The sequence below is a fragment of the Rhamphochromis longiceps genome, linkage group LG11 (assembly GCF_057381845.1).
Source record: "Rhamphochromis longiceps isolate RC_006_pf linkage group LG11, R_longiceps_female_GT1.1, whole genome shotgun sequence".
Taxonomy (NCBI): domain Eukaryota; kingdom Metazoa; phylum Chordata; class Actinopteri; order Cichliformes; family Cichlidae; genus Rhamphochromis; species Rhamphochromis longiceps.
Genome location: NC_140567.1, coordinates 14,358,102 through 14,373,597, shown reverse-complemented (window position 1 = coordinate 14,373,597; position 15,496 = coordinate 14,358,102). Strand labels below are relative to the sequence as shown.

General features: G+C 45.2%; 1 protein-coding gene across 6 annotated transcripts in view; it reads left to right on the top strand.

Moving 5' to 3' along the window:
- ulk4 (unc-51 like kinase 4) overlaps positions 1-15,496 on the top strand; it is a 103,066-nt gene that overhangs the window by 8,501 nt on the left and 79,069 nt on the right. For 5 of the 6 annotated variants that reach the window (XR_014913744.1, XM_085422415.1, XM_085422414.1 and 2 more), the window contains one exon: positions 15,171-15,278. The exons of the other annotated variant lie outside the window; for it this stretch is intronic. Coding sequence is in view for 4 of the 5 variants with exons in the window: in XM_085422415.1 (XP_085278541.1) it covers positions 15,171-15,278 (108 nt within the window). In the remaining variant the exon portion in view is untranslated. The remainder of the gene's footprint in view (positions 1-15,170; positions 15,279-15,496) is intronic. 6 annotated transcript variants of the gene reach the window in all.

Sequence of the window (15,496 nt, the reverse complement as noted above, 5' to 3'; positions counted from 1 at the left end):
CCATAATTAGTACTTTTGTTTAGAGGCATGCAAACAATAATAAAAGCTTTTAGCTGAGGAAGGAGGAAAAAAACTGTCCTGAAACAAGATGTAGAAATACTTTATAGTACCAGTATTTACCAGCTGGCGGCGTTAAAAAGCTACAAGACAACCATAGCCTGTGTACAGTAAATAGGAACTTTAGAGATATCTTGCGCTCTCTTGCTTCTGCTCACTCTCGCTCTCTCTCTCTCTCTCCCTCTCTCTCTCTCACTTTTGCTCTCATCAGTTCAGTTAAATTCAGAGTGGCTATATTGGCACGGTGCTTCTGAAAAAAATATTGCCAAAATAATTTGAGTGTACACAATAATAGTGGTATAAATATTTATACAATTTATTTAATCAAGTATAACGATTAATATATAACTGTTATGTATCAGTCTATGATATATCATTTTCATGTTTGTGTCTGGATGAATCCATGTAATGTGTGTGTTTTGGTCATTCAGGGACCCTTGGGTGTGCCTCGCTCCTCGCCAAAGGAGTGTATATATAATATAAAGAGTTGAAGTACTTACTGTAAACATTGCTGTTTCATTAAACATTAGAAATTGTAGGAGGATGTGTATCTCTGACCACTCAACTCCACTCTACACAAAGAGTGACCACTAATGTACTTAGTTAAGATTATTGGTGTGCTTCTAACCGTGGAGTAGATATTCTGCCATAATTTCTTTTGAAATTGGCCAGCTCTACTTCGACTTTTTTTCTTTTCTTTCTAATGTTTGAAAATGGTTTCTTGACATAATTTGGGGAACTGATTGGTGCTTGGAAAGCAGTGTTGTTGTGATAATAGCCAGAAAATGTCTGAGAGGGAGCAGTTAATCTCAGCCCCAGCTCACACAAGGGACTCTTTTCTGGGCTCATCTTTTAGTTTTGGAGGGCTTTGGACTAGAGGGTGTCTGAGGGCTAGATTTGAGGTGATTAATAAATTTGAGTGTTCAATTTTTAATTTTAATTTTCCATGGATGTCTGCCTCATTCTGCTCTGCATCCATTTGTGGCTGTTTTTCTGTGTACATGTGCAGTAAAGTGCATCTGCAGGACTATACATGTAAACAATTCAGTTTTTTCGCATAATTACTGTGGTGACTCAGTGGAGCCTTTACTTTACTGTCTTACAACAAAAATTGACTGGTTAACACTTTAGCTGAAATTTGGAACTCAAATGAGGAATCAAATTTGCTTTTAATTGCATTTACAGCTTAAGCTTTTTTCTTTTAGTGTATTTACTGCCACGTTGAAACTCCCTGATGCTGTAATGCTCATACCAAAACAGACTTCCCTCTAGTCACTAAGAGACTGGAATCATTGATTCTAAAAAATAAATACTTAATTTTCAGCCATGGCAATCACTTTTCATCAAGTTAAAAGGTTTGGTTTGTCAAAGTGAAATGAGCATATGTACAGTGGGGCAAAAAAGTATTTAGTCAGCCACCGATTGTGCAAGTTCCACCACCTAAAATGATGACAGAGGTCAGTAATTTGCACCAGAGGTACACTTCAACTGTGAGAGACAGAATGTGAAAAAAAAATCCATGAATCCACATAGTAGGATTTGTAAAGAATTTATTCGTAAATCAGGGTGGAAAATAAGTATTTGGTCAATAACAAAAATACAACTCAATACTTTGTAATGTAACCCAACCAGTGCAGGGGCCTCCCTACACCCCGGACTCTGCGTTGTGTTAGTTTGTGTTGGATTGGGGTGCACCGCAGAGAGACCAGTCGGACACAGGCGCTCGATTTGTGGCTCGGACCGTGCCGTTTATTCGGAAGCAGGGGCAAACACCACTCCAACTCTGCTGCTGGCCCTTTTTGAATCACAGCAAACACTGAACCAAGATGGCGCCCGCGCGAACAAGAAATCTGAAGTACGGTGTCCTGCAGAGGACAAATGGTCAAAATTGCTAAATTTTACACCATATATGCAGCTCAACAGCGACACCTTGTGACTTATTCCAGTCACTACCTTACATCCGCCCCTCCTTTAAGTGATGGCGTCCCAGTCATCAAACAAAACAAAATAAAACAGAACAGTCTCACTATGTATACAAGAATAACGGTGGTGGAAGATGTGCAGTGTAATGCGAAAATGTCTGTGTTTCCTGCAGCCCTTCTTGCTTTGGCCCTCTGCCACAGCTTCCATCCCCTTTCTATCTTCTCCTGATCCTCCCCTGGTTCGTTAACTCTCGACCCATAAGTCAGTCTCTTAGGGGGATGCCGACTCCTTGGCAAGTTCCTCCTTGGTTCACTTGGTCTGGGAGGTGAGTGGGTGACCCTGACAGTTTCATTCCCCCTCCAATCTTCACTCTCTTGTCCTGTCCCTGTGTCCCTTTCCTCTGGTCCCTTGGGGGCAAGTGATCCATTTGCTGCTTCAGGTGAAACTCCCTCCACACCTCCTTCCAGGCTATCAGCCTCCCCGTCTTCGATCATGTCCGACTCTTCATCCTGTCTGATTACTTCACCAGCCTGCTCTCCACTGTCCTCAATCCCTCCTCCATGAACCTCCTCCACGTCAAGCTCCATTTCCTCTCTTGCCTCCTCTCCCACCTGCTCCACGGGAAGAAACATACACTGCGTGAGTAGGTTGCGGTGGACCACTCTCTCTGTATCACCATTTTCCGATCGCACCACATACACCGGCATGTCTGGCTGTTTCTTCACCACAATGTATGGACGTGACTCCCACTTGTCTCCTAGTTTGCTTCGCCCCTCCACATGACACACTTTAACCAGGACTCTGTCACCCGGGCTGAAGCTTTGACTCTTTGCTTGTCGGTCATAGTATCTTTTCTGGTGACCCTTAGCCTGGCGAGAGGCCTGATTAGCCTGTGCATAAGCCTGTGACAAGCAGTCATGCAGGGTCTGGACATAATCGCTATATCCCCCCGACCCATTAGTGGTTGACAGCCCAAAGACCAAGTCGACAGGGAGCCGTGGATGCCTGCCAAACATCAGGTAGTATGGTGTGTACCCTGTCGAATCATGGCGGGTGCAGTTGTAGGCGTGTGTCATTGCATCCACATATTCGTGCCACCGGGGTTTCAGGTGAGGTTCTAGCGTCCCCAGCATGTTCATGAGGGTGCGGTTAAACCGTTCAGTTGTCCCGTTGCCCTGTGGGTGATAGGGCGTGGTGTGGGTCTTAGTGATGCCGGTGCATTTACACAGCTCCTTCACCACAGCACTTTCAAAATTGCGCCCTTGGTCTGCATGCAGTTTTGCTGGGAAGCCAAACCGACAGAAAAAGTTTCTATACAGCACCCTAGCCACTGTGCTGGCTTTTTGGTCTTTAGTGGGGTATGCTTGCGCATAGCGTGAGAAATGGTCAGTGACCACGAGGACATTTTCGATACCACCTTTTGATTTCTCAAGAGTCAAAAAATCCACACAAACTAGCTCCAAGGGGGCACTGCTGTGGATACTGACCAGGGGGGCCCTGACCCCTGCGGTTGGAGTTTTCCTAAGGCAGCACCTCTCACATTGTTCGCACCAAGCCTTGATTTCCTGGAACATCCGTGGCCAATAAAACCTCTCCCTTATCATGTGCAATGTCCTCTCAAAACCAAGGTGGCCTGAGTCATCGTGGAGAGCAGTCTTCACTGATATACGCAAATCCTCTGGTAGCACCAATTGCTCAATTACTCCCCTTTGGCTGTCTTGGACGCAGCGGTACAGGATGCCATCCCTTACCGCTAACCTTCTCCACTCCTTTAAGAGAAGGCGCACGTGCCCTTCAGCACTCATTCGCTCGCTGCGGCTCGGCTTCTGGTTCATACTCTTATAGTGCAAGACGGGGCCAATAACAAGGTCTTTTTTCTGCCCTGCACGGAGCTCCTGTTTGGTCATGGTGGGCAGGGATTCCATCCCCACATCCCTGTAAGGCTCAGTGGATGTAGGTGGCCCGAGTTCCAGTTCCTCCCCTGTAGGCGTGCCATGGCCAGTGAGGCTTTGAGTATCCTGGGTAGCCTGTGTCACACCATGCCCCTGTTCGTCGACACCCACCCACTGAGGGCATGTCTGTAGGATGTGCATGACCTCCTGGTTAGACATGCGAGAGAGGGCGTCAGCGTTTGTGTTGCTCTGTCCCCTCCGATACTGGACATCGAAATCGAAAGCAGCCAGCCTAGACACCCACCGCTGGCCTGTGGCATCCAGCTTCGCTGATGACATAACATACTTGAGAGGGTTGTTGTCTGTCTGGACAGAGAATCTACGCCCATAGAGGTGGTCGTAGAATTTGTCGGTGACCGCCCATTTAAGAGCAAGGAACTCGAGTTTGTGTGCAGGATACCTTGTCTCTGCTGGGCTCAAACCTCTACTGGCGAAGGCTATGACCCTCTCAGCTCCACCTTGGATCTGAGCTAGAACGGCGCCCAGACCCTCCCCTGAGGCGTCCGTCTGCAGAACGAAGGGCAAGCTATAGTCAGGATATCCCAGCACTGGAGCGCTTGTCAGCCTTTCTTTTAGGGTCTTAAATGCCTTCTCGTATTCATCTGTCCACAAAAAGGGTGGGTCGGTAGCCAGACTTTTTTTTTCCCCCTCTCCTTTTCTTTCTGGGGTCACCAGCAGTTAGGCGGTACAGGGGAGCAGCTAGGGTAGAGTACCCACTTACATACCGCCTATAGTATCCAGCGAATCCCAGGAATTGCAACACTTCTTTGCGATTTGTGGGCCTCACCCAGTTTTTCACCTTGCTGATCTTCTCTGGGTCTGTCCGGATCCCCTCAGCAGACACTAAGTGACCCAAATACTGAACCTCCTTTCTCACTAGGTGGCATTTAGAAGGCTTTAACTTCAAGCCATGCTCCCGAAGCCGATCGAACACCAGCTGCAGTCTTTCCAGATGCTCATCAAAGGTTTTGGAGAATATGATGAGATCATCAAGATAGATTAGGAGGTGGGTGAAGTTCAAGTCGCCAAAGCAGCAGGTCATGAGTCTCTGAAAGGTGGAGGGAGCATTCTGCAGTCCAAAGGGCATACGATTTGCTTCAAACAGCCCCATAGGGGTGCTGAATGCCGTCTTGTGTTTGTCATGCTCCGCCACCTCCACCTGCCAATAACCAGAGGTGAGGTCAAGGGTGGAGAAGTATCTTGCCTGCCCTAGAGCCTCCAGGGCTTCCTCTATTCTGGGGAGAGGGAAAGCATCTCTCGTGCTACAGGAGTTCAGTTTCCTGTAGTCAATACACAGCCTTAGTGATCCATCTTTCTTGGTTACGATCACGACTGGTGAAGCATATGGACTTTTGCTGGGCCTGATAACTCCTGCTACCTCCATTTCTGTCAGCAACCTTCTCACATCCTGCCACTGTGATGGGGGGATCTTACGGTAAGGCAGTCGAAATGGCTTAGAGTCGACCAGAGGGATTTCATGTTGCACAGTCTTTGTATGGCCATAATCCAGGGGGTGCTGTGAGAACACACCCATGTTCCTTTCCACAAGCTCTTTAAGAAGGGAACGCTGGTGCTCGTTTTCGACATCTGCTCCACTTAAATCCACTTCCTGGCTTGCCACAACGTGGTCCATACCCAGGCATGCTTCTCTGCCTCCGCTAATGTGATGGCTGCCCCGCACCCTGTCTGAAAAGTCCACAATACTTTCCACCAGAGATGCCCTGGCCAGATGCGTGTGAGGCTTGATAGTGATAGCATGCTGGGAGAGGTTCATCACTCTTACCGGGGCACATCCTTTCTTTACATCAGCAAGAACTCTGGCGACCAGGATGTCTTGGCTGAGCCGCAGGGAGGGGTGGCCTTCAATTAGGGCTGTATAAGTCTTTCTTTGTGGTCCAGCTTTTATTTTGCACATTAAATCCATCTCTTTCCCTGCTTGAATGTGCACCTTGCGACCAGTATAAACAACAGGGCCCACTGTGTCATCCATATCACACTGGTCAGTGCTCTCAATCTCTAGCAGGGAGGCGTGCCACTCCGGATGAGTCTCTGGAGGCACGGAGGACATTAGTTCCCACAAGCAGAGGAACAGAGGAGCGGTACTCTGTGTTAGTGACAACAAAAGCAGGCACACCCTTAAACTCTCTCCCCAACAATTTTAGGTTGATGCGTAGCACACCATGGTAGGTGACACTCTGGCCCCCTGCACCTTCTATGGGTATCTTAGAAGGCTGCAGTTTTTGTTTATGGAGGGTGGGGTGGCTGCGCCAGTACTGATGCGTAATACTGGTTATCTGGGAGCCAGAGTCGATGAGTGCCCTGCACTTCATTCCGTTGACTTCCACCTCCCCCTCATTCCTGGGACCAACTAGGGGAGTGCTCTCTCCTCCGTCACCTTTGTTCACCTGCAGTGTGGGGACTTGCTGCTCGCCCATGGTTGCCCCGGCGACCATGGGCTTTATCTGTTTAAAGGCTGAGCTGAGTAAGTGTTTCCCTCCATGGGGGTCACAGGCTGAGGATCGTGTGCCCACGTCTGTTCAGGCCCCGGGAGCACTGCTCTGCAAACCCGGGCTATATGTCCTTGCTTCCCACACCAGTAGCATGTGACCACTGACATTGGGGTTGTAGCCCCAGGTGGTGGTCGGACTCTCAGTGGAGTGGCAGAGGATGGAGCATAAATTCTCGATTCAAGGTGGGTCAACTTGGCCATCTGCTCCTCCTGGCTCAATGCTAATTTCTTGACCATCTCTGCTAGCTCTGACCACTCTGAGGAATGTTTAGCCTTTTCTGCCTTCACATTCACACTACACTCTGATGCCACTTGTACCTGGGCATAAGTTTTCTTTGATTTGTTTTGAGGCTGGAATCTCTTTGTTTCTTTTGCTAAATTTCGGAGCTCAGCCTGCAGCTCACGGAAACTCAAAAGCCGGGGCTTCATTGGCGAGATCCTCGCATACACATCCTCATCATTAATCCCCCGTATGAACTGCCGGGTGAGTTTACTGTCACGGTCAGGAAAAGGCTTGCCTCCTCTTTGGTTTTCTTCCACAGCTCGCAGTGTTGCCTCCAGTGCTATAGCATATGAACAGGCAGACTCCCCAGACCTCTGAACACGCTCATAGAAGTCCGCTAGTAGATCTGAGGAGCTCTGTGTGTCGCCGTACTCTGCTCACAGTTCTTCGAATGCCCTTTCAGGTGTTTGGTCATGGAGAGGTAGATTCAGGACCAGCTTTCGGGCTTCACCAGTTAGGTGACGCACCACCGTGGAAAAGCGGAGGTGAATGGGGAGCTCTATTGCCTCAAGAAGATACTGCATGTCACGAATCCAGTCCTCTACATGCACCTTGCTGTCAGCACTGCCAGTGAAGACTTGGACATTTTTCACTTGATGAGTCTGTATAAAACCACCGTAGGCAGCTAATGGGGGGTTAGCGTTGGCTGCAGCCCGGCCCGGAGCGCTTAAAGATGTATGCACCTGCTGGGGGGGTATGCCAGGGTGTCCACTAACTTGGGGGTCTAAAGCAGAGGTTGGTACGTGCATTGAGGCATGGGTGCCGGGTGGGGCTATAAAACCTCCATGGGTCATATTCACGATAGGGGGCATGACAGTGTTGGGGCTTATAGCAGATGAGTGGAGGGGGGCTCGAGAGTCGTGGACAGCAGCTAGTGGCATGTGGGGCAAACGGGGCGTCAGCCCATGCTTTGAACTTTCAAGGGTCTGCTCGGCTGCAGAGGGATTATTCATTATGCCCACTCCCTGCACTGTTAGGGGGCTTGGCATGGCGGCTTGGGGGGCAGGTGTGGAATACAGATGGCTGGTGTATGCTTGGGGGCTGAATGGAACGGTCATCATTGGGTAAGGAGTGTTAAGTGATTGGTTCAGGGTGGGATGCTGGGTACTGTGCACCACTGGGTAGTTGGGATATGAGGCAACATGGGGTGCCGGTGTAGCAGTGGGCCCATGGACACTGGCCTGAGGGGAAAAAGCAGGGGGCATAGTTATCTGTACATCTGGCCGAAACACTGGAGGGGCTGTAGTTAGAGGGCTGTGGTTGGACTGGCTTGTCTGGTTGGTTGGCACTGACCTTGGGCGAATTTCAGATAGGTGTGAGGGCACCTGCATTTGGCCTCCATAGGGTGGCAGTGGTGGGGCATGAGCTGGAGCCACGCCAAGATCAGTCTGGGGTGAAAGCATGGTTGGTGGTGGGGTCTGTTGTGTGCCCAGCCCAGAGTCGGTGAGGTCCCTGATTGGGGTGTGATACTGTAACCGCTGGCCAGTGAAGCTGGGGAACTGGGTGACCAGCTTCGACTTCACTGATGACTGTTGGTCCACTGTACTGGCGCTAGCTGTAGCCCCTTCATTCAAAAGGTGAGGCTGTGCCCTCTTTGGAGTGTCTGCAAAGTCTCTCAACATTTTCACTGTCCTGTATCTCTAATTTAGCTGCACCAGAAAATGTGTGTGGGCTACTTGTAGTATGCTTAACTGTGAGTAAGTACAATATATTTCTAGTAAAATAGAACACAACACAGATGTATGACAACTATCATTCTATAACGCAGAAAAAAAAAGAATTCACAAAAAAACAGCATTAAACTCAGAGCGTAGTTAAACAACTATCTTCAGCACAGAGGTTGTGAATGACACAAATCAGCAGCAATTGCTTAACCGTATTCAATGATTATCATTATAGACAGGGAACATCATTTAGCATTCTTTCTACAATTCAAGTCTCTGAGTCTTTTTTTTTTTTTTTTCAGGGACAGAAACCCTCAAATGAAACCACCCCAAGATTTCACTTTCAAAGGATATGCCTGGGGAGATGAAAGTCCCAGTAATACAGCTGCACAGGCAGTTATATACTTAGTTCAGCACCCCATCAGATGGCAACACCTCTTACTATGGCTGCGTAGCTGGGGGGTGTCGGCATTGCTTTCTCTTCGGTCTCGAAGTGCCACAAATCCGGGTCACGGCACCAAAGATGTAACCCAACCAGTGCAGGGGCCTCCCTACACCACACCCCGGACTCTGCGTTGTGTTAGTTTGTGTTGGATTGGGGTGCACCGCAGAGAGACCAGTCGGACACAGGCGCTCGATTTGTGGCTCGGACCGTGCCGTTTATTCGGAAGCAGGGGCAAACACCACTCCAACTCTGCTGCTGGCCCTTTTTGAATCACAGCAAACACTCCGTGACTATCAACATTGCAAAATACAACAACACATATACACAGAATACACATTAAGTAACAATAACCGTGCCTTCTACAACATTCCACGGTCTCGGCGATGAATACAACACAAAACTGATGCAGTTCGCCACTGGCAGTGCTTACCTTTTTGAATCACAGCAAACACTGAACCAAGATGGCGCCCGCGCGAACAAGAAATCTGAAGTACGGTGTCCTGCAGAGGACAAATGGTCAAAATTGCTAAATTTTACACCATATATGCAGCTCAACAGCGACACCTTGTGACTTATTCCAGTCACTACCTTACAGTAACATAACCTTTGTTGGCAATAACAGAGGTCAAACGTTTACTATAGGTCTTTACCAGGTTTGCACACACAGTAGCTGGTATTTTGGCCCATTCCTCCATGCAGATCTTCTCGAGAGCAGTGATGTTTTGGGGCTGTCGCCGAGCAACACGGACTTTCAACTCCCGCCACAGATTTTCTATGGGGTTGAGGTCTGGAGACTGGCTAGGCCACTCCAGGACTTTCAAATGCTTCTTACGGAGCCACTCCTTTGTTGCCCGGGCGGTGTGTTTTGGATCATTGTCATGTTGGAAGACCCAGCCTCGTTTCATCTTCAAAGTTCTCACTGATGGAAGGAGGTTTTGGCTCAAAATCTCACAATACATGGCCCCATTCATTCTGTCCTTAACACGGATCAGTCGTCCTGTCCCCTTGGCAGAAAAACAGCCCCATAGCATGATGTTTCCACCCCCATGCTTCACAGTAGGTATGGTGTTCTTGGGATGCAACTCAGTATTCTTCGTCCTCCAAACACGACGAGTTGAGTTTATACCAAAAAGTTCTACTTTGGTTTCATCTGACCACATGACATTCTCCCAATCCTCTGCTGTATCATCCATGTGCTCTCTGGCAAACTTCAGACGGGCCTGGACATGCACTGGCTTCAGCAGCCGAACACGTCTGGCACTGCGGGATTTGATTCCCTGCCGTTGTAGTGTGTTACTGATGGTGACCTTTGTTACTTTGGTCCCAGCTCTCTGCAGGTCATTCACCAGGTCCCCCCGTGTGGTTCTGGGATCTTTGCTCACCGTTCTCATGATCATTTTGACCCCACGGGATGAGATCTTGCGTGGAGCCCCAGATCGAGGGAGATTATCAGTGGTCTTGTATGTCTTCCATTTTCTGATGATTGCTCCCACAGTTGATTTTTCCACACCAAGCTGCTTGCCTATTGTAGATTCACTCTTCCCAGTCTGGTGCAGGTCTACAATACTTTTCCTGGTGTCCTTCAAAAGCTCTTTGGTCTTGGCCATGGCGGAGTTTGGAGTCTGACTGTTTGAGGCTGTGGACAGGTGTCTTTTATACAGATGATGAGTTCAAACAGGTGCCATTCATACAGGTAACGAGTGGGGGACAGAAAAGCTTCTTACAGAAGACGTTACAGGTCTGTGAGAGCCAGAGATTTTCCTTGTTTGAGGTGACCAAATACTTATTTTCCACCCTGGTTTACGAATAAATTCTTTACAAATCCTACCATGTGAATTCATGGATTTTTTTTTTCACATTCTGTCTCTCACAGTTGAAGTGTACCTCTGGTGCAAATTACTGACCTCTGTCATCATTTTAAGTGGGGGAACTTGCACAATCGGTGGCTGACTAAATACTTTTTTGCCCCACTGTATGTTCAATAGTACAGTGGTTTAGGTGGAAGATTTTAATTTATCATGGGTCATCCATAAACAATATTTAGTGACCTTTTTTATGAATGTGCCTATGCACATGCTGACATAGATGCCATGGTACTTACATGGTCATGTTTAGTGCCACAAATGAGAGAAATTAGCCTTATGATAAAATATTGATATTACCAGTGGCCATATTGGCAGGAATGTATTGATTGTCTTGTTTTTGTTTGTCTGATTTTTACTATATACTGATATGTGATTTGTCAGATAATGTAACTTTAAAGCCTTTGCAGATTTGTCATCACTGTCTAGGGCCCATCATAAGCATTGCAGTTTATTGGTTTCCCTTGTTGAGTCATTTCTCTAAAGAGTCCCCTCTGAACTTTCTGTTAACTATGTACAAGCAGAAGGGAGAGACGCATTACCAGTGAGACTTACAAAACAAGTAGTTTCTGATTTGTAGTTTCATCATATCAGGCATCATTTTTTTGAGTTTTGAGAACATTGGCAGATTCTTGATGGAGTTTAAAAAATGGCTTCATCAAAGTAGAATCTACTGGGGGTGTATAAATGGCACAGAGATCTAGCTATGTGCTATTTGTCAGTGATGCCCAGGGCTTATTCTTATTTACCATGGTTTACTGTCGACATCTTACGCCAGAGAACTGTTTTATACCACACCAGTTGTCTTCTGGCTCTTTGCTGCTACTGGGATGGCTGTAGCTCAGGCAGTAGAGCAGGTCATCTACTGATCATCTACTGATACTGGTGGTTTGATTCCTGGCTTCCCCTAGTCTGCATGCCTCTTGGTCAAGATACTAACCCCAAATTGCTCTCCGATGCATCCCTCGGAGTATGAATGTGTGTGTGAATGTTAGTTAGAAAGCACTAAGAAAATGTGGTTGTTTGAATCGGTGAATGCACATGTTGTGTAAAGTGCTTTGAGTGCTCAGAAGAGTAGAAAAGCGCTATATAAGAACCAGTCTATTTACCATTTACCGAGTCATCACAGCGATATACAAAATGGACGACTTTGGCATCGCAGTTTCTCTTTAGTGAATTGTTAAAAACCAATGATGAGTGGAAAAAAATCAGCTACTAATGACAAGGATAACAAAAAGCATTATATAAATAATCTTTGTGTCTGTAGTCGTGTGTCCATCTATAGACGCAGCAGAGGTGTTTTGTGTGTTTCTGCAAGTGTGCTTTTTTTTTTTTTTTTTTAAACCATGTTTATGCGAGGACTCAGCAGGGGTCTCTTTTATGATATTTTGTGTGTGTGTGTGTGTGTAAGGGGGGGGGGGGTTGTTTGTTTGTTTTTTTTCCTTCTTTTGGTGCATCTGTGTTTGTGTTTGTCCTTATGTTATAGTGATGCTAACAGATGACCAATAAAAGATTTTTTTCTCTGGTGTGTGTGTGTGTGTGTGTGTGTGTGTGTGTGTGTGTGTGTGTGTGTGTGTGTGTGTGTGTGTGTGTGTGTGTGTGTGTGTGTGTGTGTGTGTGTGTGTGTGTGTGTGTTTTCTCAGCAGGGGTCCTCTCACTGATATTCTGCTAATCAGAGTTTTGGGGCTGGGCTTAGTTACCATGGTAGCTGCTATATGCTTTCATTACTCTTCAATAGACACACTCGTCTGTCTCTCTTCCTGTCTCACTGTTCTTTCTTCCTGTCCTGTTTGTTTCTCTTTTGTCTTTCTACAGTGAGTCTGTCATTGTCCTTCAGCCGTCAAATAGAATTAAATGAAAAATAAATGTTTTGTTTTAATGTTACTAATGCATGTTTCTTGCTTTCTTAATGTGAGATAGAGAAGCTGTGCTTTCAAAATCCACTACACATGATCTTCCCCAGATTTTCTGGGAGTTTTGCCACAAAAGCTTGAACTGTGAAGGGTTATAGGAAAGCAATGAATTTTAAAAGCTCACAGCAATCCTTAAGAAGACATATTCAGAGGGCAATGGCTCAACAAAGACATTTCTGGATTTCTAAATATCCTTTGTAAAAAAGAAAAAAAAAGTTTGGACTGACTGTGTTGTGTAATTATGTTAAGACTGATTTTGATTAAAGTTAAATAAAGTTGATTAAAGTGGCACGTCTGGATACTCTTATGGGTAAACAATATAAGTCTTGTTTCCTAGAGATATTTGGTGAATGTGTTTTTAGATGCTGTGATAATCTGTGCCTCACATTGTTAGTATAAGATATGTGATCCATTAATCTGAATTTAGCCGTGCAACAAACTGACAAACTATCCAGGTGTGCCCCCGCCTTTCATGCTATGACAGCTGGGATTGAAATCTGGTGTACTGATTTATAAGTCAGTCTCCTCTGTCACTGCTTTATGGGCTTGTATTACCTATTAATTCTGGCTGAGTCTTCAGTCTTCTATAAGGCTAATAGTCCACCGCAGTAACTGGTCATCGCACTGTTTATTGTGTGTGTGTGTGTGTGTGTGTGTCTGCGTTGTTGTTTATGTGTGTTAATTAAGTGCATGGGTTTGTATTTCCTTGTGTGCATTGATGTGCATAGTTTTCACCTGAAGTGCTGATGCTGAGATAATTGTAAGGTGTTCTCTGGGAATTATTTTTTATATATCTTCATGTAGGCTTTTTTTTTCTCTACCTCTCCCCTCTCCCTGAGTACAGCTGCTTGACCAGTTTCTAACACACCCCAGCATATTAATTCCCAACCTTTTCCATTTAGAAATTGTTAGTGGTTTGATCTCACTAAGGGAGTGAGAGAGAAGATTGGAAAATGGCAAAATACAATTGCTTGAGTGTAACTGTAGTGAAACTTTCTGTGGGAGAGAACATTATAATCTGTCACACTACCTCACCCTAAAATGGACAGACAGAACAACATAGCTAACAGACAGGATTGGTGAGAGAGCTGTAATAGAATCACAGCAGGCAAATTTAAAATGGAAGAGAAGGAGAAAATGTGTTCAACAATACAGAAATGATACAAAACTGGGAGAGAATGGAAACAATGGAAAAAATAAAGAAGAAAGCAGGAACAAAAGAGGAATGAGGCAGAACTTGCATCAGATCACAGAGGGGGAAAAGCTGGCAGTAATGCTAATGTCAGGAAGCAGCCAGCCAGAAAGGCTGTGTTTGCATATAATTAAGTCTGTGTGTGTGTGTTTACATCTGAGTTCAATGGGATTTATTTTTTATTTTTTTGTATTTAATGTATATCCCATCCATGCTTCTGTTTTCTTAACTCTGCCCCCCTGAACTGGATGAATAGAGGGCCTTGAGCATATCCATCCTCTAAGTCATGAAATACACCCTGGACATGTTTCCAGCCTTTCACAGGGCTATAGATAAACCAATTATGTCTTATTCCAGCAGCTAATAATCTTGTCCTTACTTAAAAGGTAAACCATAATATTATATTTTAACTCCATACACAAAGTATTTTGTTACACATTTTTGCTGTTTGTTTGTTTTTTAACATTATGCAACTTATACAACAGTTTATTGCCCAAGGAGTATTTGATGTGAGAGCAGTGTCCCTACTGTAAAAACCAACCTCAGTGCTGTAAACCTGTTGACCAGTCAAGCTTTGACTGGTGGATTTGTTTGGGAAGATCCAACCTGAGCATCACTCTGGGTCCTGCAGCCTTTCACTACTGGCTTTGTGTTAACCTCATAGAAGAAGTGACAATATTGCATTTGCAGGTTCTTTCAAAGAACATCAGTGGATAATTGTTCAGCTTTACTAAAACAAACAGTTGTTAAATGTTTTTCAGGTTAGCATGACATTGTTGCCGTTTTAGTCATCAAATTCTAAATAATATGCATGTCTTCGTTCCTCAAAAGTTGTAGACCAGGTTTTTGTTGACTACAACACAGGCAGCTCCTGGTAGATTTGGACTATAATCCTACACAGTGGGACAGCTTTGCAGGCTTTGAAATTATGATCTCTGTAATAGTGGCCTTAGTGACTTTGACAAAATCAATTTTCCTGTTTTTCCTTAATATTTTTAGTTGATTGCGTTCATAAATTAGATATTTGGTTTTAGCTAAGCTTTTTGTATTTGCTACCTCAACTTAAAAATAATGTTAGAATATAAGAGTTTTGAAGTTGAAATTTTTATGTGCTAGCAGAGCATTGCCATGCTTCTGGTGATGTCTCTGGGTAATACAGATGCCCCTGGCTTGTATTAAAAAATAGAATATGTCCAGCCCTAGGGAAATATATAAATGTAAAATGAATTGTAATTTTATTGTGCAGATAGTTTTTTTTTTAAATTATTATTATTATTATTAGTATTATTATTGTTTTTTAAATTTTCATGTGATTGAACTTTAATTGAAAATAGAAATACTATTGAAAGTGTTTGTCATGCTCTTTGCAGGCTGTGTCCACACTAACAGACCTGCTGAGGGATAATCTAAGGAACAGTAAAATAAAACGGCTCCTGCTGCCACCACTCGCGGAGTTCCTCTACCTCATCTCCTCTCAGGTACACTTTGAATGTCAGAAGCCAACGTGAAGAGACATTTTTAAAGAGATAGATATGTTGCAGTTTATTGAAACATGATTATGTTTCCAAACACGTCTATAGAAGTCGGTCCACATGCATACTTGCTTTAGGCATGAAAAGGACACTCATTGCAGGAGGTTGCATAAGTGGCAAGAACATTACTCGTTTTTTTTAACACTCATTCTTTGTGAAGTAGA